General features: G+C 55.5%; 9 protein-coding genes across 9 annotated transcripts; 4 read left to right on the top strand and 5 right to left on the bottom strand.

Moving 5' to 3' along the window:
• BKA78DRAFT_370928 (uncharacterized protein) lies at positions 1 to 5,921 on the bottom strand (the record flags this gene model as incomplete). Its single annotated transcript, XM_066892693.1, has 4 exons — positions 1 to 1,219; positions 1,313 to 2,820; positions 3,118 to 5,687; positions 5,730 to 5,921. Coding segments are annotated over 4 exons (5,489 nt in total), but the record flags the coding sequence as incomplete, so codon positions are not given.
• A 945-nt stretch (positions 5,922 to 6,866) lies between these two features.
• On the top strand, positions 6,867 to 7,998 carry BKA78DRAFT_251398 (aldo-keto reductase; the record flags this gene model as incomplete). Its single annotated transcript, XM_066884651.1, has 2 exons — positions 6,867 to 7,555; positions 7,602 to 7,998. 2 exons carry the CDS (start codon positions 6,867 to 6,869, stop codon positions 7,996 to 7,998), a joined length of 1,086 nt encoding a protein of 361 aa, XP_066744915.1.
• Positions 7,999 to 8,618: 620 nt separating this feature from the next.
• Positions 8,619 to 9,671, bottom strand: BKA78DRAFT_231825 (heterokaryon incompatibility protein-domain-containing protein; the record flags this gene model as incomplete). Its single annotated transcript, XM_066883786.1, has 3 exons — positions 8,619 to 8,898; positions 8,959 to 9,091; positions 9,182 to 9,671. Coding segments are annotated over 3 exons (903 nt in total), but the record flags the coding sequence as incomplete, so codon positions are not given.
• Positions 9,672 to 11,402: 1,731 nt separating this feature from the next.
• On the bottom strand, positions 11,403 to 12,566 carry BKA78DRAFT_143412 (uncharacterized protein). The gene has a single exon (XM_066882816.1). It carries the CDS (start codon positions 12,461 to 12,463, stop codon positions 11,786 to 11,788), a length of 678 nt encoding a protein of 225 aa, XP_066744913.1. The 5' UTR covers positions 12,464 to 12,566; the 3' UTR covers positions 11,403 to 11,785.
• Positions 12,567 to 13,176: 610 nt separating this feature from the next.
• BKA78DRAFT_353285 (uncharacterized protein) lies at positions 13,177 to 13,762 on the bottom strand (the record flags this gene model as incomplete). The annotated part of the gene is made up of 2 exons (XM_066891529.1): positions 13,177 to 13,217; positions 13,273 to 13,762. 2 exons carry the CDS (start codon positions 13,760 to 13,762, stop codon positions 13,177 to 13,179), a joined length of 531 nt encoding a protein of 176 aa, XP_066744912.1.
• Positions 13,763 to 14,609: 847 nt separating this feature from the next.
• On the top strand, positions 14,610 to 15,945 carry BKA78DRAFT_143400 (uncharacterized protein). The gene is made up of 3 exons (XM_066882815.1): positions 14,610 to 14,816; positions 15,013 to 15,314; positions 15,402 to 15,945. Exons 1-3 carry the CDS (start codon positions 14,696 to 14,698, stop codon positions 15,585 to 15,587), a joined length of 609 nt encoding a protein of 202 aa, XP_066744911.1. The 5' UTR covers positions 14,610 to 14,695; the 3' UTR covers positions 15,588 to 15,945.
• Positions 15,946 to 17,201: 1,256 nt separating this feature from the next.
• On the top strand, positions 17,202 to 17,687 carry BKA78DRAFT_296064 (uncharacterized protein; the record flags this gene model as incomplete). Its single annotated transcript, XM_066886561.1, has 1 exon — positions 17,202 to 17,687. One exon carries the CDS (start codon positions 17,202 to 17,204, stop codon positions 17,685 to 17,687), a length of 486 nt encoding a protein of 161 aa, XP_066744910.1.
• Positions 17,671 to 19,280, top strand: BKA78DRAFT_315602 (uncharacterized protein). Its single transcript, XM_066888559.1, has one exon. It carries the CDS (start codon positions 18,140 to 18,142, stop codon positions 19,139 to 19,141), a length of 1,002 nt encoding a protein of 333 aa, XP_066744909.1. The 5' UTR covers positions 17,671 to 18,139; the 3' UTR covers positions 19,142 to 19,280.
• A 1,145-nt stretch (positions 19,281 to 20,425) lies between these two features.
• BKA78DRAFT_250650 (uncharacterized protein) lies at positions 20,426 to 27,106 on the bottom strand (the record flags this gene model as incomplete). The annotated part of the gene is made up of 5 exons (XM_066884592.1): positions 20,426 to 21,148; positions 21,529 to 23,679; positions 23,764 to 26,372; positions 26,419 to 26,752; positions 26,807 to 27,106. The coding sequence occupies 5 exons, from the start codon at positions 27,104 to 27,106 to the stop codon at positions 20,426 to 20,428; spliced, it is 6,117 nt and encodes a 2,038-aa protein (XP_066744908.1).
• Between the last annotated feature and the right edge of the window lie 500 nt (positions 27,107 to 27,606).

Raw genomic sequence — 27,606 nt, 5'->3', positions numbered from 1 at the left:
GGGGGGAGCCGCAGGCTGGGGATCCTCTCTTCGCTGATGGGCGGCGGCAGCACGGAGCCGACCCACGGGCTTTGGCTGTCGCGTTCCCTCGCCATGAAGCTGGGGCTCGGGCGCGGGCTGAATCGGTCGCGGCCGCTGCCTGCGGCGTAGATGCTGCCCATGCGTGGACTCATTCGTGGGCTGTGCTTGCCGGCGCCTTGCTGCTGCTTGGACATTTCGGCGGCGAATTCGGTGTAGAAGCGACGGAGAGCTTCTTCGTTGGACGTCAGGAGCTCCATTTCGTCCTTGATCGCCTCCGCCGTGCGAAGCGTCTCGCGTCTGTGCAGCATGCTTGGTCCAGGGCCTGGTCCCGATATTCCTGGCGTGTTGGGCAATAGAGGTAGTGGCGGGAGCGGGGGGAGGCCTGCATCTGACACTGGGCGCATCGCGGGAGACGCAAACGGAGAGCGGAAGTTGGTGACTTGGTCCTTCAGGCCAAAGATTGGAGGTGGAGGAGGGGGAACGGCATCCTGAAGAGGATGTTTGGGGGTATCTCTAGAAAGGCCAACGCCAAAGGCTCCACGAGAATTGCAGAGGCGGTTGGCCAGCAAGAGAAAGGTTCCTTCATCTGTGATTTGCGCAATGAGAACGCCACTCTTGTGCACAAACTGGGTATACCGGTATGACGGTCTACCCCAGCTGTACGTGACGTCGACATCGGTAGGAAAACACGAAGCGGCTTCAAAGTCGAGGACGAATCCGTATTTCCGAAGGATACCCTTGTGATAGACGTGTTTGTCGTTGGCCAACGAGTTGGACTTGTGGGAATGTGGGCCGAATGAGGTAGCGTCGAAATACTGTGGTTGAGGCGGATTCTTTGGTGGTGGCACCGCCAGCTTGACCACGTACGGTTTGCGAAAAGGATGCGACTCTGCAACGCTGGTCGCCTCGGCGATGGGAACCTCCACAAGGCGAAGGCCGTACTTCTCGACGGCCGTGCCCCATGTGGTGATGGCGTCGTCAATGAGCTTGGATGTAGCATTCATCCAGTCGACTCTGATGTGGTAGCAATTGTCCGGATTGTGGAGTCGGTCGTAGTGCAAAGTCACGATCTCTGGGCGATACGATCGTTTGCGAATGTCGACGTCGATCCGCATCGTGTTGGAAAGACAGACGCTCTTTCGAGGTGAACCCAGCCGCGTCGGAGTCTTGTCGCCATCGCCTTCTCCAGACGCGGAGCCTGCAGCAGACGCATTCGTGCTACTTGCTTGGCTTTCCCGTTCCGACGCCGAATTTGAGTTGGAGTTTGACGATGTCGCTGTCGGTGGTCGACTCCCTTTGCCGGCGAAGCTCGAGGCGATTGATATCGGCCGCGGTGCGTCAGTGCTGGGAGTCGATGGCACAGATGGCTGAGACTTTTCTGTCCTACGTCCACCTCCCATTGACAAACCCAGCCACCCCTTTTGCCCTTCCTTCTCGTATCGTGGCGCCCGGTATTCTGAAGTCAAGTGGTAAAAGAAGTTGCCGTCTCGGAATGGGTGTTTGCCTGTGACGTGGCGGAAGAGTCCCTTTGCCATGAGCTGATTGCCAAGTACGACGGCATCTTCTCGAGTTTCAATGTCGCGAAAGTTTTGCAACAACCACGTTGTCAGATCGAATCCGACAAAGCAAGAAAGGTGCAGCTTAAAGTGCCATCGCCGGTCAGCCATCGGAATGCCCTTGTCGCTTTGCAACTCGGCGGCCAGCTTCGCAAGGTCGTAGTTGGAACTGGTGTACGATTCCGTGCCTGCAAAGAGGTTGCTGGAGAATGTGTCAATGTTGCCTTCATCTAGCAGAATGCCGTCAAGCCCTCCAGACACGACTGCTGACGGATCTCGAGTTTGAAAATTGATGGCCAGAGGATTCGGATCTTTGCGTGTGTTGTCGGCCTGGCCAACCTGTCGCTCTTCTGGCGACACATAGCGCAGCTTTTGCCATATTTGAGTGAGTTTCCTGATTCCCTCCAGGCGAATCTCCTCGTCCGAGTCCTCTGTGACGGTGGAAAGCTGGCCTTGGGCCCGAGGTTTGATTGGCACATCGACGGGCAAAAGAACAAACCGCGCGCGCCAGAAATGCAGCGCCTCTGAAAATTCTTGGCCATAACCAGCCAGATAGCTGTCGATAAAGTTCCAGTTGTACTCGTCGCCGGGTGGCTTGAGCGGAATCTCCTGAATGTTGTACGTCTCATCCAATGCGGTGCGAATGAGTGGCTTGTAGATAAACGGGGGACTGCCGCCTTCTGCAGAGACCGCCGCGCTTGGCTTCCGCATGAACCTCTTGACTTCCACCTCCCCGGAGCTGATGCACATTAGCTGGTGGACGGTCCCGCCAATCGACATGAACACCGAGGACCCCGCCTCAAGCATGTAGTCTTTTGCAAAGATGTTTGAAATCTCCTGTTCAGTCTTGCCAGCGAACTCGGCGACGGCGGAACCAATGATGATCTGGAAGCCATGGCAAAGACGGAAACCAATGAGCTCCCTCAGCAGATTTTCCCGGCTCCTCGGAGGCGCGTTTGGCTCATCGTCGTCATTTTGGATGAGACGGTAGGGGCTCTCGTTGTACTCTGTGGCCAATTGCTCTGCAGTAGGGAAAAAGTCGTTTGTCAATGGAACGGCTGCTGGTGAGCACAAAGACTTCCACTTCATGGAGTCAGCCTTGAGGGGCTGAGGGAAGACGTGGTGCCATCTTCGGAACTGGCTTGCAACGTTGAGGTTGTTCTTCTTTGGGTTGCATGGGTTTACAAGCACCATCCACGGCGCCAACGCGTTGGTCGGGGACAGAGTCCGGGGTATCTCGTCTCTCCCACCGCTAGAAGAAAGATTGATCTTTGGTCCTACTTGATCAAGCAAGCCTTTGGAGCCGGCCAAGAGGAAAAGTGATCCGGGGTCTTTCAAGTCGGCCTGGCTCTGCGACGACGAAAGCGCTTTGTCGGTGAAACGGCCTTTCGGTGTGCCTGATCCGATGCGGAAACTGGACTCAGCGGAGCCACTTGTAGAGGACTTTTTGCTGGCGTTTTGAATTTCAATCGGCTCCGACGCCAATTTGTTTTCGTGCGCGCTGTTACCAAGTGCAGCCGACAAAACGCTAAACTGCGACGGCTTGCGGGCAAGTGAAGAGGTCGGAGTGACCTTGCTGATTGAGCCAGTGACATTCTTGTTGGTGTTGACTCCAGTGCTCGGTGCCGCTTTCGAGGGGCCAAATCCAAAGGCCGAGAAGCTCATGTTTCGTGGGAACCATCTGGAAATGCGCGGATTTGAGCTTGAACTGCTCGATTCAGCCCCGCTCCTGACACCAAGAATCTCCTTGGTCCTTCCCCGCTCGGGAGTAGGTGGTCTTGATGATTCTGTCTTTGTTGCAGGTTCGTCTGTCGCCTCGGTAGAGTCCGATTTCTTGCTCCCCTTGGCCGATGATACTGGGAGCAGCGGGTGTACTGTCATGTTTTTGCTGAGGACGGGCTTGGGCGGAGGCGAAGTACTGATCTCTTGGGGCGGCTCCAGCTCTTCGAGGGAGGTGCGGGGCGATTCTTCCAAAGTGCGTGAACTGATGCTGGGTCTGTGGCGTGTCATATGGCGGGAACCTCTCGTGTCATTTGTATCCAATCTATCCCGGCCTCGCAAAAAGCCGGGCGAGCGAGGAGGACGAGCTGATTCCACGTAGGAGCCCTGGCTCGTGAAAGATGCCGACAACAGCGATTCACTCGTGACACTGCGAAAGCGATTGCTGCGCAAAACTTGCCTGGCCTCCAATTCCTTTTGTTGCCTGGCTTTTCGAGCTTCTTCCTCGGCCTGCTTTCTGTGAAGCAGAGGCCGAAAGATGTGGTCGTCGTAGACATCCATCCAGGCACGCTGCATGGCATTTTGAGCGTCCAAGTCCAGTGGCTTCGAGCGATAGATCCCCATGCGAGTGTCGGCGGGCGATGAGGAAACTGGAGTTTGCGAATTCTGCTTTTGTTGATCTGCATTTTCATCCATCGGCGCAAGCAACGACCAAGGATACAGCGAGTTCTCTTGCAAGTACGGGACCGAGATGTTGCTCAGCTCGTTTTCCATGACACCGACCATTTGAAGCTCATACATGCGGCAGCGCAATGAAAACCCCTTGGACCGCTTTTGCAGTCTTGCCTTGAGACTTCCTCGCTTTTCAGCACTTGGCGATGCGTTGATTTCTTCCGAAGTCCCGGTCCAAAACGAAATGTCGAGCCAATGAGGCATGGCATAGCTCCATTGCCCTGGCTCGGGATCGGGCGTCGACTGCGCAAGATAGGCTTGATACTTTCCAGGAGAGGCGGAAAACGACCCGGGATTGAGCGATTGTCGGCTGGCTCGATGCGATCCAAAGTTTGGAAAGTTTTGTCGCGGAGTTGCATCTTCCTCGGCGCCGACTTCTTCTCTCGAGCCAACCGGGGCGTGCTTGCGCGGTCTCACACTGGGATTGCGGGCGAGGCGAGGGTTTCTGTATTTGAAAAGAGGCACAGAGTGTAGAGGCATGGGCTGCAGGCAGACCAAGTCAATGCCGATCCCACTGCCCATCAAAATGTCTGTCGTGAGCTTGAGCATGTTGTAATCGACCTCGAAGAGGCCTGTTCCTGGAGTGATGACAATGACCGAGATGCCAGTTCTGACGAGGTCGCGATCAATGTGGTCCTTTTGGTACTGCTTGACGGCAAGGTTGATGGCCTCCAAGACGTTTCCTTTGTCTGCAGTGCGAGGGGTCCCGGCAATAATTGTCTCTGGATGCACGTCTTCTTCCGTATCGTTCATGTCGCCCGGCGCCCTTGTCGACTCGAAATACGGCATGATGGAAACATCCCTCAAAAAGGCACGAAACTCCTTCTTGAGCTGGTACAGAATGGAGACCCAGTCACCACTCGCCATTTCGCTCACAACGACTCGATAAAAGTCGCGAGTCGCCCTGCCGTCTCTGGCTTCTGGGTCGAACGGAAGGCCATTCGATTCGCTGTTGTCCGGAAGGAAGCCTCGATCGTACTGCATGCGCGTGAAGAGAACGATGGAAACCAGATGCTTGACGTCGAGTCTTTTCCAACGCTTGAACAGGTCAGGAAGAAAGCCGTTGATGACCTTGTTGAACATGATTTCTCCGGATCCCTCGGTGTCGAAATTCCACATCTCTTTGGACATTTGGATGAAGAGCACGAACCTGGCAGATTCGCTGCGAAAGATTGGCTTTGTCGTTGTCGAAAAGTAGGCCGAGTGGGTGGTCTTGCCGTTGACAAACACATTCTTCACGGTTCCTTTGATGGTGCCCATGAAGAGCAACTTTTGGCCCTTGTACACAGTCTTGCCGCCGAGTTCGGAAATGGCAAAGCGCCACATGTCTGCGCGAGAGAGGTACTCATCACGGAAGCTGATTTCGATGTGCGACGCCGAGTACAAATCATCTTCCGCTGTTGACAGGACGACCTGCATGCGGTTGCGGAATCCAAAGTTGCGAGCAATGTGATCTGAAATTGAAACCTGCAGATTTGGGTATTTCGCCTTGAGGTCCTGGCTCATGGGCTTGGCAATGAAGACGTACGTCTTTTGCGCGTCGACGTCTCTGCCGCCTTGCACCCGGTGGCCATTTTCGTCCAGAGTCACCATGAAGGTTCCGTGGCGATTCTTTTGCGACCCGAAACCAGTGGAAGACGCGTGGCGCGTGGTCTCAAGCTTGATCCGGCGGCCTCCATCCTGCGAAGACGAACGTGGTACTTCCTGGAAATCGCGGACGGCGGTGTTTTGGCTCAATGCCACTATCTTGACGAGAGTCCCGGGGGTGATGGATAGCTCGGGAAAGCGGTCAAGGTTGATCACGACGTCTTCTCGAGAGAACTGCGTTTCGTGTGTCCACAGTGTGCAGACTTTTTGCACCTTGGGAGAGGCCAGGCTCGCTGACTTGGACATTTTGAGAGGCGAGAAAGAATCATTGGTGTTGGCGCAATTTCACGTCGCGTGCAAGAAGGGAGAGTCTGTAGCGTGCGCAGCAGCTCATGGTGGGAGCGCCGCAATCAGACAAAACGATTCCTGGGAGGTTGGCGAGTTCGGCACATCCACGAGTCACCAGTTCCAGGCCATAGTCGATGGTGTTTGATGATTGACGTCGGCGGTCGACTTGCGGTAAGGAAGTCATCGAGATAACGCACGGACCTCTTATCATCACGTGTCTGCATCTCACGTCGTCGGAGCGGAAGATTATGTCGTCGACTTCAACACTGCCCGCCATTCTTTCGACACTTGCCCGATAACAGTTCAATTTGGAAAGATCTCGGGTTAGAAGCTTCGGCATTGATGCAGGCTTTTGTTCACTCCCTCCAAACTACTTCTCGTGACCCCAGACCGACCCGACCAGCCACCCGTTTGAACCCTGCAGCAGCGCCAACCTAATCCAAACCCTACAAAAAAGTTGTCGAGAAAAAGGCCATCTTCATTCAATCCAACCGAGCATGAAGAGATGGGGAAAATACGGCAAAGGACGCTTGCAACAATTGCGCAACGGCATCAACAAGCGCTAACTCCTAACCCCGCCTTGTCCTTTGCTGAATCAGGAAGACAACCAGCGAGCATGGCACCGCGGATACGACGGCAGTGGGAACCGTTGGAGGTTTATGCTTGATCCAGCAACGCTTCTTTGGAATATGCGGGAATGCAAGCCTATCTCCGACAAACCCCGCCTCGCGCGACGCTGCGACGCCATCACGTAGAGCCCTCGAGGTAGACAACAGTCGCGTCGGCGGTGTGGTATAAATGACGGTCTCAATCCCCAATGCAAAGTCTCTAGTGCGCCGGATCCGTCAAGACCATTCTCTCTTCCATCAAACGAACCACACGACAACGCGCCAACAGCCCACCATGGCTTCAAACAACAATTCGCTGCCTCCATCACTGGCGACGAGTCTTGCCTCTACCAAGGTCGCGTACAAGCAGCTCGGGCGCAGCGGCCTGCGCGTCTCCGTGCCCATCCTAGGCGCCATGTCCATCGGGCACAAGGCGTGGCAGCCGTGGGTAGTCGACGACGAAGAAGCCGTGTATCGGCTGCTGGGAGGCGCGTACGACCGCGGGCTCAACACATGGGACACGGCCAACGTCTACTCCAACGGCGAGAGCGAGGCGCTCATCGGCCGCGCGCTCAAGGCTCTAAACATTCCCCGCCATAAGGTCGTCTTGCTCAGCAAGTGCTGCGGCTACGTTGGCGAGTCGCCCGACGTCAACAACATCCGCTACCCGCAAATGAAGACGACCCGCGACTACGTAAATCAAGGCGGGCTGAGCCGTACGGCGATTTTCACTGCCGTCGACGCCAGCTTGAAGCGCCTGCAGACCGACTACTTGGATTTGTTGCAGATCCACCGCTTCGATCCAACGGTGCCAATCGAAGAGACGATGGAGGCGCTGCACGACTTGGTCAAGAGCGGCAAGGTGCGGTACATTGGAGCTAGCTCCATGTGGACGTATCAGTTTGCGCAGATGCAATTTTGCGCCGAGAAGAGGGGCTGGACCAAGTTTGTGAGCATGCAGAACCACTACAGCTTGTGTTACAGGTAGGTCTCCTTCTTCCCTTTCAATTTGTGGGCTGACATTACCCAGGGAAGAAGAGCGCGAGATGAACAAGTTCTGCGCCGAGACTGGCGTCGGACTCATCCCCTGGGCACCGCTGTACCGCGGGCACCTGGCCCGCCCCATCGACCAGGGCAACACGGAGCGCGCGCGCGAGTCGCTCCGCACCGGCAGGTGGAAGGACATGACGGGCGCCGATCCGGAGATTGTGACGCGCGTGCAGGAACTGGCGGAGCGCAAGGGCTGGAAGATGTCGCAAGTTGCTCTCGCCTGGGTCATTCAAAAAGGCACCATTCCCATTGTCGGCTTCAGCAATCTGGAGCGCATCGATGAGGCGGTCGCGGTTACGGGGAAAGAGTTGACTGAAGAGGAGATGCGCTGGTTGGAGGAGCCGTATGTGCCAAAGGCCATTGTCGGACATTCTTGAAGCAAGTTTGCGCTCTCGAAGGTGGTTCGTTGGGTGAATGACTGCTGAACTACCGAGTAGCCTGCTTGCGATGAACAAACCACGCGAATACTGTCTTGCTCAAGAAACGCACCATGCAACGCAACTTCTCGTCAGACGATGGTGATGACTTTCTGCTCCCTTTCCTCTGTGATCTCGAAGATATTCCTGCCGGCTCCGACGTGTTCAAAATACCCCACTCTTTCAAAGACGTCCGGCTGTTGTTTCGGACGCAGGAGCAAGTAGCGGTGATCCTCCTCGCTCTCTGCGTGCGTCAGGAAGCAGTACAAGCTTTGGCCGCTCGCATCGTCAAAGTCCAATTCCGAAACGTCGCAATCGGGGTAGAAAGAGATGTACCCGACAAAATCATCGCAGATGCCAAAGTCCACAGTGAGAGGCCGCACCGGCCGGAGCGTCAGCTCGACCGAGAAGAGATGACCCCTGAGCCTGATGAACCCGTTTTTGCACTCGACAAACGAGTCCTCGCCCTCGTGGCTTGCCTCGACAACCTCAGCCATCCTCCGCGACTTTTGCGGAGAAGAAAGGGGCTCCTTCCCCTGCGGCCATTCCGAGAAGTACGGATATTCAATGACGGCCTTGTCCACACAAGCCCAGGACCAACTCGGAGCGCAGCGCGTATCTCTAATGCACTCCCTGTATTCACCGGGTCCCTGTTGGCAGTTGTGGAACCAAAGCAGATCCTCAAGACACGACTCCCTCCACAGTCCAGCGAAATAGTCCTCGCCGCGCCGCAGCTTTTGCATCTGTCTCGCAATGCCAGCAATAGCCGGCAGGCGATCCGACGACTTTGTTAGCGCGAGGGTCGAGTACTCGGACACGGCTCTGTGCCACTCTTTGACGAGATCCTGCGTGCTCCATCCCCTGATTCGCGACTGCGAGCGGCAGTCGAAGCGCGGACATGCCTGTTCCGGCAGCGGCCACAGGCTGCACTCGCAGCTCGTCTGCGACATGCATTCCCAGAGCACCTCTTGGTGGCCGAAATGCAGGGTTCGTGGTGAGAGTACGCGTTCTTGGTATACCCACGCGCGCTGGAGGAGGGGCGGCACGGGCGTGTCTTCTTTCCGCAGGAAGCTCGACCCGAACCAGTGGTTTTGTGATTGACGGCAATGGAGGGTGCGTTCACGGCCGTCTCGATCCGTCACACTGAACGAATGCTCCTTGAATCGACTGTCCGGAGTATTGAAGAGACCGCCAGCGCTATTGCTGGATTTCGTTGCCGCAATGGTCAAGTAAGAATTCTGGTAGATGTCGGCCATCTTGGTCGACTCTTGAGCCCAATCCTGCGGGCTGTCTTGGATGATGCAGAGAGAGTCGATCCAAATGTACGACTCGCCCAGTGCGCGCACGAACGAAACGGCGTCTTGAAACGTCTTTGACAAGTCTGTCCATGGAATGCCCTCTTTGTGTTCGTCGATTGTTCGCAGAGTGCGCATGACATTGTCAGAGTCCAGCTCTCCCTCAAATCCCATTCCTGGCTCGACGGGGTGGCCTCCTTCGGTCGTTCTTGGGGGATGGTTTTCGGGCTCGCCCCAGCAGTGGCTGAGGCATAGGTAACGACCCTCTTGGCCTGTTGTTTCGATAAGTTTGACTGGGCCATTCTTTTCGGTGTTTCGGACGTCAATGAGGCGCCTTGGGAATTTGTGCGGACGCAGTGGCGGATTACAGCGCCTGTGGTATTTGAAGCAGTTGTTCATCCAATCTTTGGCAAGAGCAACACTCGATTCGGGGGAAGTCTGTCCAGAAAGACTTTGCGCAGGTCCAATGGCCGGCCATGGACTTGATTCTCCTGTAAAAACGAATATCTCAACTGATTTGTAGACCGGGGAGGTGCTAGGGCCGGCATGGATGTCTACGAGCAGACTTTTGTTGTCGCCATTTCTCCCGGCTCTCCGCTGATACATGGTGCTGAGTGAAATGTAGTACTCGTTGCTCTGATCCAGATTGTCCATGGCGCCGCATCGCTCGACACAATTCAGGAGAATCGAACAGGTGTCGCACTTTGCGACTTCGCTTGCTGCGGATTCTTTGAGGGCCTCCATTGAAATGCCGATTTTGAGCTCGAGCGACTCCAAGTTGCCGCATACATCGCATTCTTCGATCTCTCTCTGTTCTGTAACAGAGTCAATTTCTGTGATGTGGTCAACTGCCTCGCTCTTGTGCGGTACATCTACCGTGTATCGGAGGATAGTCTCTGTGTCCAAGATTGCCATTGTGCCTTGCTCTTTCCCTCGATATCAAGTTGGTGATCGAGCCGTGGTGCAAAAGCTCTGGATGGGCCGGAGGTTATGTTCGAGAAGTTTTGAACAACGGAAGAAGTCTTGATCGACGATACTTGCAGCGGTGGGCAGAGCATCAAATATGTGCCAAACTGTCGGACGGTTGATGCGCGGTGGGCGCAAAGTGGAGGAAAGACATCCGCGCGAAAAGAATACATAATAGGCAGCGACCCCGCCCTGCGACTCCACTGCTTCTGGAGATTCGGATCTTGGCGACAATCGTGCTACTCGTCATGGAAATTGCAGTCGAATCATTGCCATGCCGTCGAACTTGAATTTTGAGGCAATGTTCGGATGGCGAGGAGAGTTTGGGCATGCGCAATGGAGCTGCGTAGATTTCCAGTTTCTTGAGCCAAAGACGGGTGGATATGGGTGAACGTACGTTTTTCCAGAAGCCGTCGGCGAGTCCGAATAATCTTGGAGAGTACCCGCGCCGCGCACCGCGCCGGGCGATCAGGGGTCGGTCTCTCGCGCACAGTCCACAGGCTCTGCGGACCTCTGGATAACTCAACTTTCGACTGTAGGCACCACGGTCTCACCGTCACTGGTGCTGTGTGATTGCGACAATTTCAATTGCAATCGGGTTATTCATTTGCTGTTCCTTTGCGTCAAGTCGCCTCCAATTTGTTTCGAAAAGAAGCTTTTCCCGCAGAACCATTTTGGGTCCTCCCCAGCTCCTTCCAATGTATCATTCAGGCAGCAATAGTCCCACAAGCAGTCTCAATTCCAGGAATTTTTGACACGAAAATGCCACTCAATCATTCAAGTACGATCGTTTGCTTTGAGCCCTCTAGAGTCTGGTCCGAAAGCAAACGCATCTTAGATGAGCGACTGCATGTTCTCAGTAAGCCCACTCTTTCATACGTCGACTGACCATCTTTCAATCGGAGGATCAAATAACAGTCAACGGTTCCGAGACCCGTGAGACGTTCATATCTCGAACGCGGGGCCGCTCTGTGTGTCCAAAGACAACGTAAGTTAGTCTTTGCGGCATCTAGTGACTCGGGCTGAGGAAGTTCAACATCTGGATAGTATGCAACCTCCGAGAATGAAGAGAATGTGAGCCGGGACTTATACCTCCGGTGCTGTGTGCTATGAAATTTCCCGCGGAGGCCATGATTCTGGGATAATGTACATTCTTTCTGTGTGAAGTTTGAAGACGACAGGCCACAATCTGATGAACAAAGTTCCAATTTGAAGTCGGAAGTATCAATGGATCTGTTTTTTGACAAGAGGGAGGCTTTTGGTTGTGCTGAGAAGAGGTAGCCTTCGATCGTGAGTGAACCGGATGGCACCCTCAAGTAGACATCCGGGCCTTCAGGTAAGACCTGAGCATTTACCAAGGACGCCATCCTGTGGTAGACTTCTCCGATGTCGTATATTTGAACGATCATTCCTCCTACGCAGGCCCAGGACCAACTTGGTGCGAGAGTCGTGTTTCGCTTCTGAGTATCCGAATTCGAGCAGACCTGCTAGAGAAGATCCTCGAACAGTGAATCTTTCCATAGCCCAGCAAGATATTCGTCATTCCTTCGGAACTTCTGTAGTAATTTCGCAATCCCAGCTATAGCGGGCAGCCGGTCACTCGCTCTGGTCAAACCTAGCCCACAATATCCCATGACTGCATTGTGCCAGATGTGGACGATGTCTGGCTCACCAGTGAACCCGGCAATTCTGGAGATGGAAGACTTTTGCAGGTCTTTGAAATTGGATGGATCGTTGAAAGAGGGCCAAAATGATCGCTGAAATTTAAGGGAGTCTTGAGGCAGTGTGTTCCAAAGACCACACTCACACGCGAGCTCCTCGCGGCATTCCCAGACGAGTTCCTGGTTTCCAAAGTGTAGTGTCCGAGGAGACAATTGGCGTTCCTGGTACACCCATGCACGTTCGAGGAGAGGTGCTTCAACAGCTTCATTGTAGTACTCACCATGAGACCAATGAGCTTGTGACTTGCGACAGTACATGAGATAACTTGATTCGTCGCAGTATCTCACGGCAAATGGATAGGCCTTATACTCATCGTTGGGGGTCGAGAAACACCCGCCACTACCATTATCGGACTTGGTTGCGGCAATCGTCATGATAGAATTCTGATAAATGCCGGCCATCTTTCCTGATTCCTCGGTCCAGTCTTCGGCAGAATCTTGCATGATGCACAAAGAGTCGATCCATATATACTTCTCTCCAAGGCATCGAACGAAGTTGATCGCGTCCTGAAAAGTTTTGGATAGGTCTTTCTAGGGTATTCCTTCCAAATGTCGGCATAAGTTATCCTTTGTAGTCTTCAAGGACAGTGGATGTAGCGAAGGATCACCCCAGCAGTGACTGAGGCTCAGATATTGGCGGTCACGGCCAAATGTCTCGATCAGCTGCACAGAACCATTCATTCTGCTATCCAAGACGTCGATTAATCGTTTTGGGAACGATTCAAAGGTTTTTGGTATATTGCAGCAGTTGTGATATTCCAGGCAATTTTGCAGCCAGTTTTTGGTCCAAGCGAGACTGGTCTGAGAAGATGTATCTTGTGGGGCAATATACGCTTCTTTTACACCTTTCCAGGGACTTGGGCGACCGGGAAGCGTAAAAATTTCAATTGAAGCGTCAATATCGGACCAATGGTCGGCAATGATGACCATAAAACTCCTGTTTCAGCAATTCCTGGATTCATTGTGTGGATCATGACGGTCTTCGTGTGATTGCACATAGATGTGGGAGTCTTCACACAGAGCGGCCGGAGAAAGACAGCGCTCAAGACAACTCAAAAGAATCGGGCAAAATTCGCATTTTGCAGTCTTTCCCAAGTCGTGGGCGGCTGATGCTCTAAGTTCCTTGATTCGAGGAGTTCTCTTGAAATTTCCTTCGTTCAATGGCTGGAAGATATTTGTGCGTAGTTTGCCTTGAAAACTGCCACATATCCAGCATTGATGGAGCAGAAACTCGTTGGAATGGCACTGCAAACACTGGATGGACCGTAATTTTTTGTCTTTCTGGGCGCCCGAACCCAGATCTTCGGGGGGAGCTGGGACAAAGGCAGACTTCTCTGCCAGAGCGGAGCCAGAATCGAAGACCTCAGCCGGAGCGGAGCCAGGTACATCCTCAGCGACAGCGCAATCCTCGTAAGAGTCCTCGGTCAGTGTGGCTCCAGGTTTTGCGTCATCAGCCAGGTCGAAGCCGGAGTCAAAATTCTCAGCCAGAACAGAGCCCTCGGAGCCCTCCCTCGGAGGAGAGCAAAAGGCAGAATCCTCAGCCAGAGTCTCGGCAACATCAGAGCCAGAGTCAGAGTCCTCAGCGGAAGAAGACTCCTCGGCGGAAGAAGAGCTGAAATCAAAGCCCTCATTTGAATCGGAATCGGAATCGGAGTCAGGGTCCCATTTTGGCTCACGACATGGATAAATCTTTCCGCCCGGCAAGGAAGCGCTCAAGAAGAAGGTCGCGTACAGCGTTTCCATAGCAGACAGGTGAATTCCACTTGTTGCATCCAACAGACAAGCGAGTGATCGGGTCAAAAATCAAGTCCAAGGCGGACCAGGCAGGTTCGATAAAGAGAATCTGAGAGGGAATGAGCAGGTTTAAGAGAGCAAGCAGGTCAATGGGGCGCATTCAAGGCATCGACTGCCTGGGGCTGCTTATCGTGTCAACTTGGTCGTTGATTGGCATGCCGCCATTTGAGAGGCGTCAGGCAGCATTGCTGCTGACGGTCAATTGAATGGCGGAGAATTCGACACGTCGAGATTCTTGCCCTGTTCAATTAAATTGCTCAATTCAACCTGCCACAGGCACCTCTCTCGTGCTGGAAATTATGAGCAAAATTGAAGCAATCGCAAAGACATCAGTGAAGAAAGACGACCAATCTTTGCAGAGGATGGAAGTGTAAGAACCCTGTTGCAGAGCTTGGAAAGGCTCCTCAAAGAAGATCGCTCCATTGGAACTTTTCGCGTGTGTCGTAATTCAGTGAGCCTCAAGAAGTCTGCCGCAATTCATCTAGTATTCATAAATCCTAGCCGTTGCGAAACAGGGTTGTTCAAGACCTTTGCTTTCCTGTCGACGGTGAAGGAGAAATGAGAGTCGCCAAGTCAGTAGTTTTGGTATATATTTTCGACGAGACTCCTTCTGTTCAGAGTCGGGTAGGGATCGTATCGAGAGTTTTTCGATTGGGTGTTGTGGTGTTGAAGAGTTGTGGGAGCAAATGGAAGGTACGAGGGTACCTAGGTACATGTAGGTAGGCACGGTAGCCCGACCGGGTGTCCCTGCGCACAGACCATAGGCCCCGCGGACCTCTCACCGACCGGGGGACCTCCTCTACACCTGCAACGTCACGCTCGTCACTCTTCCAACTGCGACAACAACCTCCAATTGACCCGTCGCACCGCCGTCTCTTCACTATGAAGTCGCTCGTTGAAACCGCATTCGCTCTGCTGGCTCTCGCCGCCACAGCCTCCGCCCACGGCCAGGAAGCGCTCAAAGTCCCAGACGGCGCCGACTGGATGACGCGCCATATGATCGGTACGCAACTCCAGCCGCGGTCCACCACTTGCGGGGAGGAGAAGAACATGGGAGGAGCTGTCATGCCCGCGGCAGCTCGCTCCTAGCTCCAACTCCAAGCTTCCCCGTCAAACAAGCTCCCGCGCGGGCCGCGAATCCCAGAAACGCCAACCAACTTGGAAACACCCAGCAGCTAACGAGCATCGCAAACAAACAGAGGAACACCACATCACGTCATTCGACGCGGGCGTTTTCTTCAACCTGCACGACTACGACAATGGCGGCAAGTGGTCGGCGGACGACGTGCGCAAGACGCTGGGCCTGATGGACGACTCGACGGCGCGCTTCCCGCAGCAGGAAAAGGACGCTGCCGTGCGCCGCGTCTTCGAGCTGTACGACACGGACCGCAGCGGCGACATTACGTATCCCGAGTTCGTTGTCGCGCACGCAAAGGGCGTCGTCATTCCCGATTTTGGCTTTGGACCGGGCCATCATGGCGATTATGAGACGGAGTATGAGGTGCGTGGACACACTGGAGAGGAGAGACAGGAGGGCAGAGACGAAGGCATGCCGGGGCACCGCAGCGGCTGACATCCAATCGCGCAGATCCACCACTTCGAGAAGTACCACAGCGGCGACGACGTCAAGATCGAGGACCTGAACCACCCGGAGGACATTGAGCATTTCCGCAAGCACGACGAGATGGAGGCGGCCGAGGAGGCGCTGCACGCGCAGGAGCGGCTGGCCATCGTCGAGGCCAACATACCCAAGAAGTTTCGCCGGGGCGCATAAGGGTGACGAGGAGATGCGATTGATGATACGAGCGAGATACGAATGCGTATGAGCGACGTGCATACATTTTTACAGCGAATCTTGTTGGATACGGGCTATGAAGACAAAAGTTACGAGATTGGCATGGCGTTGGTCGCGCTGTGGATTGGGTGTTGAGATTGCATGGCTGGCTGCGCGGCGATAGCTGTGGATACGGAATGATGCCCGTCAATCGCTGGACACTGTACATATGACAGTCTGAACTGGCTCTCCACGATGCAACAGTGGTCTTCCGCAAACGCGGGCGCTGTTAGACATCGTTGAACCCTCCAACGACACGGATTCAGAAAAAGTTGTTCCTTTGAGGGGAGTGTTTTGTCGGGGTCGACTGGAGGGGAGGTCACGGTTGGCTGCAGAAGAAATGGCAAAAGACAGTCCGGGGTGCTCGAATGCTCCCTACAGATGTGGTCTCCGACCGTTTGGTGAGTCGACCTTGAGTGCCCAACTTTTAAAGCATGGATACATGGTATAGGGAGTGATCAAACACCTTCCCCCCACAGATAAAGACTTGGACTTTTGAGTTTATAAAAGAACAGGTACAGGGAACATTCAAGCGCCCCACCCCGCCTTACATAGAGCCGCCATTTTATTTGCAACCCACCGAGAGGTCGCCCTGTCGCCGAGTGCCGAGAGGTCAGCACCACCAGCTGGAGTGAAGACATCGTTCTTCTTCCGGCTACGAAGACAACGAAGGTAACGCAATTGTGCCTCCAAATTGACTGATTGCCCTAATTTTCAGAGCCTGATTGATTGCGTTGATGACCACACTGCTTGAATGCTCCCTGTAGCTATTCTTTAAAAGCTTGAGTATCCAAGTCTTTAGGCAGTCAGGACCAGGTATTTGATCACTCCCTGTATGTATATTTCTTAACCTCTCGTAAAGTCCGAGAAGATAACTATAAGGAGCACTTGAGCACAATGCACTCACTGCCTTGGATTCGCCAAATCTTTTACGACCCCCTGTGCGCTGTTGTCCAGCACCCTGGCGGACGATCATTGCTGGTGTAAGTGAATGCTTACGGGTACTCGGGCAGTCGATCAAACGTCTTATTGAAGCTACAGGACCAAGAACGGACTTGAAGGGCATTGCATTCGAAAACAGTGTCGCACCTCAGGAGCCAAGACTTTCCTGGACAGATGGCTAGAAGTCCTGGCAGCACAGCGCGAGAGCGACTATGCCCTTGGCAGGAAGTTGGACTACATGGCAAGCAGCTCGTACAGGAGGCGCGTGGCGGCCGTGGCCCTGCATACTTGGCTTGGGGAGGTCTTCTCTAAACCCAACATGGAGAAGGCCCTAGAGGATTCTCTGTTCCCATTTGTGGACACTAGCGATGATGAATTTCTTACCTCTTTGCGCTTGTCGCCAGGTGTTGCACAGCTGAACAGTGTCAAGCCCTGCGCGAGAAGATGTATGGCGACACAAACCTTAGCATCTCCGTTCCACGGCGGGAGTACGAACTACGCGATGAGCCGGACCTTGAGCCGGACGTCAAGCCAAAAACGCTTCGCGATTGAAGCAAGACGGCGAGGGCCGCAAGGACTTCAAAGGCGTTTCAGGACGGTTTTTTGAAAGAGATGGCGCTGGCCATGGTATTTGTGTGGAGCTGGGAGATGTCAGGAGCTACGGATCCGTCCACCGACACGACCAACAAATACGCTACCTTCGGACACCTAGCCCCGCCGCAGCGCCGGATCTACAATTGGGCGGCGAAGATGTACAAGGGATGGCTGCAACCCCCTGACCAGCTCCTGCCCTCGAAGCTGATTGGCTACCTGCTGGCTGCCATCAGCAACGAGCGCATGAGGAACGCTGACGTGAATGTCCACTGGCCCGGCTTCACGACCGAAGGGGTTCCTCGGAAGTTCAATCTCCCTGCTGGCGACCCATGCCTGATGGAAAACCCATATGGCACGATATCATTTGCCATGCTGGGCAGCTATTGCCTCTGTGGCGACGTTGGCCGTGTGTATCTCCACAGACAATTTCTTGTCGACAACGGTCTCGCACAGCCGCAAGGCCTTCGTCGAAGCAGCCCCATGGGTACGAGGAGACAGCCATGACAAGACGGCCATGAGGCGCAAGACCCCTGGTCCGCTGTTGAAGCCCTGTACATGGCTGACTCCGTCCGTTGAAGCGCTCCTGACGGTGTACAACGACAGGCCCATTACCCTGACAACTCCATACGTGGATCTCGCGCGTCTGACAGCGTCACAGCGTAGGAGTGCCTCCCTGGACGTCCTCGTAGCTTTCTTCGAGCATGTCAACCAAAAGGGTCAGTTGGTGCACAATTGCTGGGAGTCAGCGAAGGCCAGGTTCGCGGGTGCAACCCTCTGAAACCAATGGGATCTGATATACAAGGAGAAGAGTTTGGTCACGGTTTATGCGGACGCAAAAATGCCTGCGCAGTCCAAGCAAGCCAGGCGGACCTGGCTCAGCACGTGGATCAAGAGCAAGAAAGTTTACGAAGAGCCACCACCGCTGAAGGACAGTTTGCCCTTTATTTACTGGAGGCATGGCAGACTTTTTAATCAACAGGACACCATTTTGGAACGAGCACGGCTGTATGTACGCTGCGCCATCCAACAAACAAAGGGGGTCAGCTACACCCGCGACCCAAAGGCACCCGTCCCAGCCAAGGAGAAGCGGAAGCTGCCCAAGGACGACAATGGCAGCGACGAGGAGTAAAGGGGCGACGAGGGCACGCAACCACCAAAGGGCGCCAAAAAGCCTCGCAAGAGTCGCAAGAAGAACAGCGTGCTCATTCCGGATGATATTGCTGACCTGCCCGCGTCTGGTCTGGGTAGGCCAGGACCGCCTCTACCCGACCCTGAAGTTTACGGAGCGACCGCCAAATGGGATTTTAAATGTAGGGGCCATGGTGGTCAATGATTGGCCAATTGGGCAGGCGATTTTGTTTTGGAATTCGGGCATGTTGGTGGAAGAGCTGCGGACGGATGGGAGGCTCAAGCAGACGCTGGAGTTCAGCGCGACATACAAGGCGATGGAAGTCGATGATAAGGCTAAGCCCCAGACCCTAAACATCGACGAGGTGAAAAAGGAGGTGCCAATCAACCAGGAACGGATTTCCAGATTGGAAGGGAAGGAGATTGTGCGCCTTTTCCCTGGCCTGAAAACGCACTACACACCCCAAAACGACCTGTACTTGGCAGCCATGCTGCATCGCAAGCTCCCGATGGAGGAATGGCCGGACTACCTCTTCGACGACGAAATCGCCGCGCAGCACCGCCGCCGCCGGAGCCTGCCTTTGCTCTGCCAGGGGCTCCCGCAAGCTGGGCTAGGCCCAAGCAAGAACAACAGGCCAGACGGGATAGGTCATTGCAGCGTGGCAGCGGCCATATACCTTCGACGACGCACTATCGGCCGGGCGCCACCGCCAGCTGCCATCGTTTTCGCAGCAGCCAACCCCGCCACCAGCAGCCGAACACAGACGACAGTTCCCGTCTTACTCACAGCGGCCATCAGCGTCACCTTCGGCCGGACGCAGAGTATATAGGAGTGATCAAATACGTCGCCCTCTGAAGACTTAGACATAAGCCTTTGAAAGGAGAGCTACAGGGAGCATTCAAGCACCCTATGCCGCCTTGTATTCGCCGTTTCTTCTGCAGTACCCTGTGGGCGCCTGGCCGTCGCTGTCGGTGGGCTGGACACCTCTCCGTGGACGGCCGACCAAAAAGGGCGAGGTAATTGGTATTTGACGGTACACCGGGGCCGGATCGAGGGGAAACAGGTATAGAGTGCTCTCTATCGCAAGAGGCGGGGAAGGAATACGAAGCACAGTTTGAGTAGTCTCCTCGCACCTATTGAGGAGGTCAAGGATGCCGGCATTGCATGATCCCGAGTTAAAGAGGTGTTGGCTTGTTCGAGTGTTACGGGAAAGTTCGAGTTTCGAGGTCAGCGAGGCAGTTGGAGCGAAGACTGCAGTTGCGGGTCCAAAATCCTCTCAGCGCTCCTTCCGACTGAGCGAGCGTCAACCGTGTTGTACTCGACCAAGTCGGTGATGGGGCCCAGGGGAGGCTTTGGTATTCGGACAGGGACAGACGTAGAGAGGGTTCCGCGCTGTTCAAGGAGTTTGCGCCTCGAAGCGGGCCGGTCAAGGCCCAGGTGTCGCCGAAGACAACGAGGATCAGATTTTTTTGAGGTCGGTAGAAGTGTCGTATCTGAAAAATGCCATGAAGGTTGTTGTTCTGCTCCGGAGGACGCGCGCCAAAAGACGCGCCTAACTCGGCTACTACTAGTGACGTCACAGGTGACCGCGCCGTAGCAGCGCCCAGATCTCCACTGACCTCCGTCAACGACGGATTCAAGGCGGTGCTGGTTGCTCGAATGTTCCTTGAAGTTATCTTCTTGTCGTTCGTCTTTTGGCGAGTTGAAAATCAAGATACGTGTACACAGGAAGTAATCAAATATCTCGCTCCCGAAAGACTTGGACGTTTGAGCTCATAGACTGATAGCTACGGGGAGCATTCAAACACACCCTGTGGCTCAAGTCCCAAACCTCACAGTGGTCGCAGCAGAAAAAGCACAATTCAAAAGAGCCACCCATGTATTAAGCTCAAATCAAAAACGACAAAATATCAACGCAATCCAATCGATGCATTACCTCCGACCTTCCATTCCATCCCGATCCAACCTTTTGACTTCCTCCCAACCGTCCAACCGTCCGTCCATACCTCACTCCTCCCACAGCCCCCAAAAGATCAAAAACGTCCCAAAAAACGCCCTATAGTACACGCACAAGCGCAGCAGCAACATGAGGGTCCACACGCCCTTGAGCACCTCAAGCGCCATTGACAGCGACGGCGGCGTGGCCGTTGACGCCGTTGGCGACGCCGTTGGTCTTGGCCTCGGCCAGGTCGCCAAAGCTCTGCTGGCGGTTGAGCTGCAGCCAGCGGAGGAGGTAGTCGGGGCGCTTCTTCTGCTGGACGTCGGCAAACTGCCACTCGGCGGGGGTGACGAAGGTGCCGAAGGGGTCGCTGGGGCTGGGCGGCGAGGTGCTCCAGCGCTCGACGCGGGCGTCGAAGTTGGCGACGCCAGCGTGCTCGTCGGCGAATGAGTCGACGGTGCGGGCGACCAGCTCGCCGATGCCGTAGATGTCGCCGTCGCCGTCGTTGCCCCAGCCGCCCTGGCGCGCGTAGATGCGCTTGATGAGCTCCAGCTGCTGGAGCGCGACCTGGCCGGCGACGTCTTCGGCGATGGCGTCCTCCGAGTCGTCGTCCAGCTCGGCGCGCAGGATCTCTTCGTGCAGCGCCAGCGCGTCGGCGTATTGGCCGGCAGAGACGTAGAGCGAAGAAAGCAGGTTGCACAGCTCGATCGTGACCGTGTCGAGGAGACCCCAGGTGCGGCGCAAGTTGTAGCACATGGACTCGCAGAGCGAAATGGCCGCGTCTTGCTTGTTGCGCACGTACAGGACCTCCACGAGGCGGCGGCCGACCGAGATGACGGTCGTCGCGGACCACGAGGCCTGGAGCTGGCGCGAATTCCAGAGCTGGGTGAGGAGCCACTGCAAACTGTTAGTTTCAGGTCAAGAGGGGGGCACAGTGGGTTGCAAAAGACACTGCCAAGTCCGGGGCGCTCGAATACTCCCTGCGACTCTCTTTTCAGGAGCTCAAACGTCCAAGTATTTGGAGAGCAAGGTGCTCGAATGCTCCCTGTAGTTGTGTTCTCAGACTTGGTCATTTGGCGAGTTGAACTCATGTGCACAAATTTTGAAGTCAAGACACGTGTATACAGGGAGTGATCAAACACCTCGCTCCACAAAGACTTGGACGTTGGAGCTCTTGAAAGGAAAGCTACCGGGAGCATTCGAGCGCCCCAATACGTCGCTGCCATTTCTTTTGCAATCCACTGTGAGGGGGTGGGGAGGGGTGGGGACAAACATACCTCAAGATCCTCATAGTTCTTCTGCTCTCCCATAAGGCGCACCAAGTTGTTGAGCTCAGTGGCCTGCAGCTGTACGAGGTCGATATCGAGGCTTTTGCAAGCCGTCAGCGTCTCGCGAAGGACGGCCTTGCTGAGCTCAATCATCTTGGTCTGCAGCTTGAAATCGGACGTCTTCTTGACGCCCAGGCCGGCCAGGTACAGCGACAGCTTGAAGCTGCTGGGGATGTTCTTGGGGTTCTTGAAGCCCTGGCGCGCCGACACGAATTGGTAAGTGACGAGAGCGATTTCGTACGACTGGGCGAATTGCTCCGCCTCGAGCAGCACGTTGACCTTGTTGGTGCCGGCCGAGATGGCAACGAGCGCGAGGTCGTCGTGAGTGCGCAGCTTCGAGAGCTCCTCGATGAGGGCGATGAAGAAGGCGCGCGTGACCTGGCTCTGGGTCTTGATGTTGGCGCCAAACTGCTCCATGAAGAGGGCAAACAGCTTCTCTTCGACAACGAGTGTCTGCTCGGAGTGACGCTGGTCGGCCTTGAGGAAGGTGTACAGACGAGCGCCGTTGAAAATCTTGGCCTCAACGCTGACGTCCTTGGCCTGCAGCGACAGGTTGTAGCGGTCGTAGAGGATACCCTCGGTCACAAGGTCAGTCATGATGTCGGAGAAGGTGGGTCTCTTAGAGACATCAGCGACGTCGGCTGCAAGCAGGGACTCCTCAAACGCGGCAACGAAAACCAGGGCGCGGCGGTCGACCGTCTGGGGAATCTTGACCTGGACCTTGGAGGCCGCAGCAGCATCCTTGGAGATGATCTGGAAGCGGAGGTCCTTGAGCAGAGTCCACGCTTGAGCGGCCAAGTTGCACGAAAGGTAGGTCTTGGCCAGGGCGGTACCAGACTCGTGCAGCTTGGTCGAGTCGACCTGGTTGCCAGCCGAGATGATTTCGACAGCAGTCGTCTGGAGCTGCGCCTGAGCCTGGGCGCGAACCTCTGGCTTCTCAGACTTGGCCCACACAGAGACGAGGGAAGAAAGGCTGGCAAGAGTCGACTTGTGGGCAACGCCGTGCTCCTTCTTGCTAGTCTCGAGCTGCTCCTTCCACAGCTTCTCTGCCCTCTCAGTTGACTCGGCAGAGGTGGTGCCCGTGGCGTTCTGGCTCGAGTAGAGAGCGGCGAGATGGCTCTTTGCCGTGGCAAGGATGCTGAGCTGAGCCGGGGACGGCTTCTGGTCCTTGGGGAGCTCAGCAGACTTGGCGACGACTTCCTCGCAAATCTTGACAGCCTCTTGTTGGTGCTCGGGCTTTTCGCTCTTGCGCCAGACTTCGGCAAGCTTGAGGTTGGCGGCCGTGGTGATTTGGGCATTGGGGCCGTAGACCGTCTTGCAAGTGTCGCGGTACTGCTGGGCAACCGTGCTGACAATGGTCGTGTCGACGCGGAGGTGGGTCTCCAAGACGGTAGTGTAGCGCTTGTGAATGGCCTGAACCAGTTCGGGCGACATCTGGTACTCCTTGGCCTTCTTCTGGAAAGTGACCCAGACGGTCGAGTACACGTTGCGAGCCTCCTGCCAGCGCTTCTGCTCGTAGTAAATCTTGGACAGAGCAATGGCAGCGCGCAGACCCTCTTGGCTGAGGATTCCGTTCGAGTCCTTCTCGGCCTTGGTGATTTCGAGGTAGTAGCGGTCAGCGCCCTTGAGGCGGTAGGTCATGCACAAATCTCCCATGGTGTAAAGAGTCTTGAGCGTGAGGGGGTTGCGGGCGCCAAGGGTGGTGCGGTAGCTCTCGAGCAGCTGCTGGTAGATGAACAGGGCCTTGTTGTACTGCTTGGTCCTGATGTGGAACTGAATCAAGTCGTTGGCAGACTCGGAGACAAGCTCGTCTTGGATACGCAGGCTGGAGCGAGCAGACTGGAAGACTTGGACGTAAATCTTCTCGGCCTGCTCGGTCTGGTTGCACTCGGCGTAGCAGACAGCGAGACGGCGGGCCAGCTTGATGGACTCATCAGTGTATTCCTTGGGGAAACCGTACTTGCCCTCGACGCCAATCGTGGGCCAGATCTGGCGAAGAGTCTTGAAGACGACGTCAATGGCCTCGGCCCAGCGCTTCTTGTTGATGTAAAAGGTGGACAGAGTCTCGCAAGTCTGCAGACGACTCTCAATGGTGACCTCCTGCTTCTGAACGACGCCAGCCTTTGCGGCAGCATCAGCAGCCGGGGCAGCGGCCTGAGGAGCAGCAATAGCAGCCTCAACGACTTCGTCCATGATGGCATCAGCCTCCTCGTCGCCCTCATCATCGCTGACATCCTCGGTGTCAACAGCAGCAGTACCGGCGGCAGTGGCCTTGCGAGCGGCCTCCTGCTTGTTGACCTTCTTTTGCTGGACAGCATCTGCCAGGGACACGGCAGTGGCGACCGCAGCAGTAGAGCTCTTCTCTCCGCTGCCCTTCAAGAAGCCCCAGACGTTCTTGAAGACGGCAATGGCAGTCTCAAGGATGCCCATGGACTTGAGTTCCTCACCAACCTGGTTCAGCTGGGAGACGACGGCCTTGGACTTGTTGTCGCGGTGCTGGTACTCGAGCCAGACTCCGTGGAGGATGTTTTGAGCCTCGGCCTCGCGGTTCTGGCGCCTGAGGTAGCGGGCGTAGGCGATGCTGACCTGGATCTTGCGCTCGTGGGACTCTTGCGAGTCACGGTTGGTGCGGCAGTACTGGGTCAGACCACGCCACAGAGAAATGTACAGCTCCTCGGCGCGGACAAGATCGCCCTTCTCCTCGTACGTCTTGGCCATTTGGAGGGTGATTTCGACACGACGAATGTCAAAAATGTCGAGTGTCTGCTCAGCCGTCTCAAAAAGGGGCTGGGTGTACTGAACGACTTCCTCGTGCTTGGCCGTCTTGTACAAAACAGCCTTGAGCTTCTCGGCAGCGGTCATGGTGTCAGCAGAGAACTCGCCGCTCTGGGTGACGGTGTGCTTGTAGACTTCGCGGTAGATGGCCTCGGCCTTGTCGTTCTCCTTGATGTCGGTGTACAGTTGAGCTAGCTCGTTGTTGTACTTGGTGGCCAGCGTGCTGTTGGCGCCGTTCCGCTGCTTGTCCGTGTCGATGACGTACTTGAGCAACTCCTCCTTGCGGGCAACCTCGTCGTTGCGAGCAGTGTGCTTCACATCTTCGGTGCTCTCAATAGCAGCAACCGCGCAAGAAAGAGAGAGCTCGTGGGACTTGCCGAGAACCGATTGAGCAGTTTTTGCAGCCTGATAGAAGAACTTGTTGGCCTGAGCGGGAGAGTGGAGCTTCTGGTAGGAGAGAGCGAGGTTTATCGAGTTTTGCATCGTGCAGACGTGGTTGTCGCCGAGGGTCTGCTGGCGAATGTTGTACGCAAGCAGCTGCTGCTCGTTGGCCTTGCTCGTAAGAGTCTGCTTCTCCCAAGTGCTACGCTCAAGCTGAACGAGTAGGGTCGAGCTGGGGAAGATGTTCTTGAACTCGGGAGTGAGGGGCTGGAGCTTGCCACCGGCAAAGAAGGTCGAGCGCGTAAAGTGAGTGAGCCAGTTGCGGGAAGCGTACTCGAGCAGGGAGTTGGAACGGAAAAGATCGTCAACCTCGTAAGGCCTGAGCTCCTGGACGGAAGGCTCGACGTTGCGAGAGACGGATGTCTTGACGTAGAGCAGGAGCCTGGTGGAGAGGTCCTTGTTGGCCTCCTCCAGAGGCATCAAGTACTGGTTCTCCTTGGACAGCTGGAGCAGGTGAAGACGAATCGATTCGTTGCGGAAGCGAACAGTCTTGTCCTGGATGATTACCAACGATCCGCAAGCCTTTTGAATGTCCTCGACAATGTTGCCAGACCTGGGCTGGTGGAAGCCCTTTTGGACGTTGAGTTCGAGCAGAAGCTGAATCTCGTTGGTAGTCAGGGGACGGTCGGCAGTAAGGAGCCAGCCAAAGATGAGACGAGCGTCGCCCTTGAGAGACAGAGTGCTAATGTGCTTGTCGAGAAGCTCCTTTTGGGTGGTAGGGAGCTCCTTGACCGTGTTTTGCACATCGGCAATCGAAGTCGCCCTGGAGAAGAGCTGCAGCGCCATCTCAGCCCAAGAGAGGGAGCCGTTGCTGCGCTGCGCCAACTGGTTGGCAACCTCGTCAATCTCGCGCTTGTTTCCAATTCCGCGGGACTGGAGGTAGCCACGAGTCACGTGCTTGACGTCCTCCTTGGTGCGTTCAGGGCCCATGGTGATGTGGCGGCTGGGGCGGGAGAAGGGCTTGGGAAGAGGCCTGGTGAGAATGATAACGCGGACGTTTTCATGCTTGGCAGCAATGTCGTGCAGGCGCTCAAACGCCTCAAACTCCTCGTCTCCCTCAAGCGCCTCCAGACCATCAATGACAAGAGCAACGTCCTTGCATGGCTTGAGGGCGGTCTCGAGAGTGTACCAAAGGGCATCCTCGGCGTCCTGAGTCATGTTGGTGTTGTTGTCCAGCTCGAGGACGTTGGCAAGGCACCTGTAGAGGGCGACGTTGCCGACGTTTTGCTCCAGAAGCTGGAGCAGCAGGGTCTTGACCAGAGCAATTTGCGTAGCCTGCGCGGGAATCTGGTCATCAACCGTTGCGTGAACAGCCTGGTAAGTCTTGCGACCAATGGGGCGCTGCAGCCTCTCCAGGATCCAGCCGAAGAGGACGCTCTTGCCCGAGCCGGACTCGCCAGTGATGGTGAGAATGTTCTCCTTGCTCCTGGCAAAGTCGACAAGCGGCCTGTCGAGCCACTCGCAAGTGTACTCGGCGCGGACGACGCGGGTGGCGCGGCGGCCAGTCACCACAGCCTGGAGCGTGCGGTCCTGGGGAAGCAGCCACTGGCGGATGGTCTCGATGGAGACGCGAATGTCTATTTTCGTTAGCGATTGAAATTTGGAGTCGGCGCCACAACTCACCAGTAAGCTCCGAAGAGTTCCTGAGCTGGTAGGTCCACATCAGATTGGCGACGCGGTCCTTGTGCTGAATAAAGGACTCCATCAGGCGACCAAACGTGATGTTAAAGTCAACCGTTACGCTGGCCGTCGACATGGTCCTCGCGCTCTTGCGGTAGTAGACGGTGATTTCAACCGACAAACCGAGCATGTCGGACAGCGCCAGGCTGAGCTCCCTCCTAGTCTCGGGAATCGAGCGGAGGAGGCTGTAGTTGCGGAGGTAAAAGGCAAAGGCGAGGCCATACTCGTGGAAGATGGAGAAGGCCCTCTCCAACGCCTCGCCGTTTTGGGGACCCAGCTACAGCAGCGGTTAGAGGGATGATGGATGGCTGGATGGGGCGGTGGCACTTACCTGGAGTAGGACTTGGAGGCATCCGAAGATGAGCTCTGCCGCCTCCTTGCTGGAGTCGACAAACGTCTCAACCGCCTCCTCGAACAGTGACAGCGAAGTGGCAAAGTACTCGGCCCACTTGAGAATCTTGTCCCACCGGCTGCCCTTGGGGGGCATCCTCCTCAGACGCTCATGGCTGATGAAGCTGAGGAAAGCCTCAATTGTGATGCCAGCGGCCAGCCAGTCCTCCTTGCTCGACTTGAGCTCATCCTGCAGCCTTTGCCTCAGCGTCTGCAGGGAGTCGTGCACGTCACCAATCATCTCCCGCCTGGGTGGGGACGGTGACTTTGCCCTGTTGATGACATTCTTGGCCTTCTTCAGCAAGCCCAAGTTGTCCTCTTGGGCAATTGTGGTGTCAGAGACAATGGTGGCAGGGATGGAGTTGACCGACATCCTGTCTGCTTCAGGCTTGGCGGGGCGAGGGAGGGATAGCCGGCTTCTGGGAGCCTCGATTGATTTTGAGGAGACGGATTTGCCGTTGACCGGAGTCTGGGCAGACGAGCCCGGCGTCTGGGACCTTTTGAGGCTGGAAAGAATGGACATGTCGGCTTCGGTTGATTGCGTAGAGTGGGCGTCGCCTTGATCCTTCCTAGACGGGTGGAAAACAATGGATGGGTTTGCGGCGTCTATACGATGAGACAGTGTCAGCTCATAACACGTGGCGGGGCGGGCAAGATATCAGAGATCTAGAATGCTCTGTTGGGGCAACCCACCTTCTTCGCCTTCACCACGAATTCCTAAAACTCCTAAGGCTTCCGAGA

Source organism: Phyllosticta capitalensis (genome assembly GCF_038381095.1).
Source record: "Phyllosticta capitalensis strain CBS 128856 chromosome Unknown BKA78scaffold_5, whole genome shotgun sequence".
NCBI classification, from domain to species: domain Eukaryota; kingdom Fungi; phylum Ascomycota; class Dothideomycetes; order Botryosphaeriales; family Phyllostictaceae; genus Phyllosticta; species Phyllosticta capitalensis.
Note: the sequence above shows the minus strand (reverse complement) of the source record. Positions and strands in the feature narration are given on the sequence as shown.

What these genes read in the sequence shown, in the direction of transcription:
- BKA78DRAFT_143412 (XM_066882816.1), bottom strand. Translation starts at nt 12,463, where the DNA reads ATGCAAGATTCTGCCGAAGACTGGACCGAGGAATCAGGAAAGATGGCC.
- BKA78DRAFT_315602 (XM_066888559.1), top strand. Translation starts at nt 18,140, where the DNA reads ATGGCAGACTTTTTAATCAACAGGACACCATTTTGGAACGAGCACGGC.
- BKA78DRAFT_143400 (XM_066882815.1), top strand. Translation starts at nt 14,696, where the DNA reads ATGAAGTCGCTCGTTGAAACCGCATTCGCTCTGCTGGCTCTCGCCGCC. An exon ending in GATGACGCGCCATATGATCG is followed by an intron (nt 14,817 to 15,012) that starts GTACGCAACTCC and finishes GCAAACAAACAG; the next exon opens with AGGAACACCACATCACGTCA. An exon ending in ATTATGAGACGGAGTATGAG is followed by an intron (nt 15,315 to 15,401) that starts GTGCGTGGACAC and finishes CCAATCGCGCAG; the next exon opens with ATCCACCACTTCGAGAAGTA.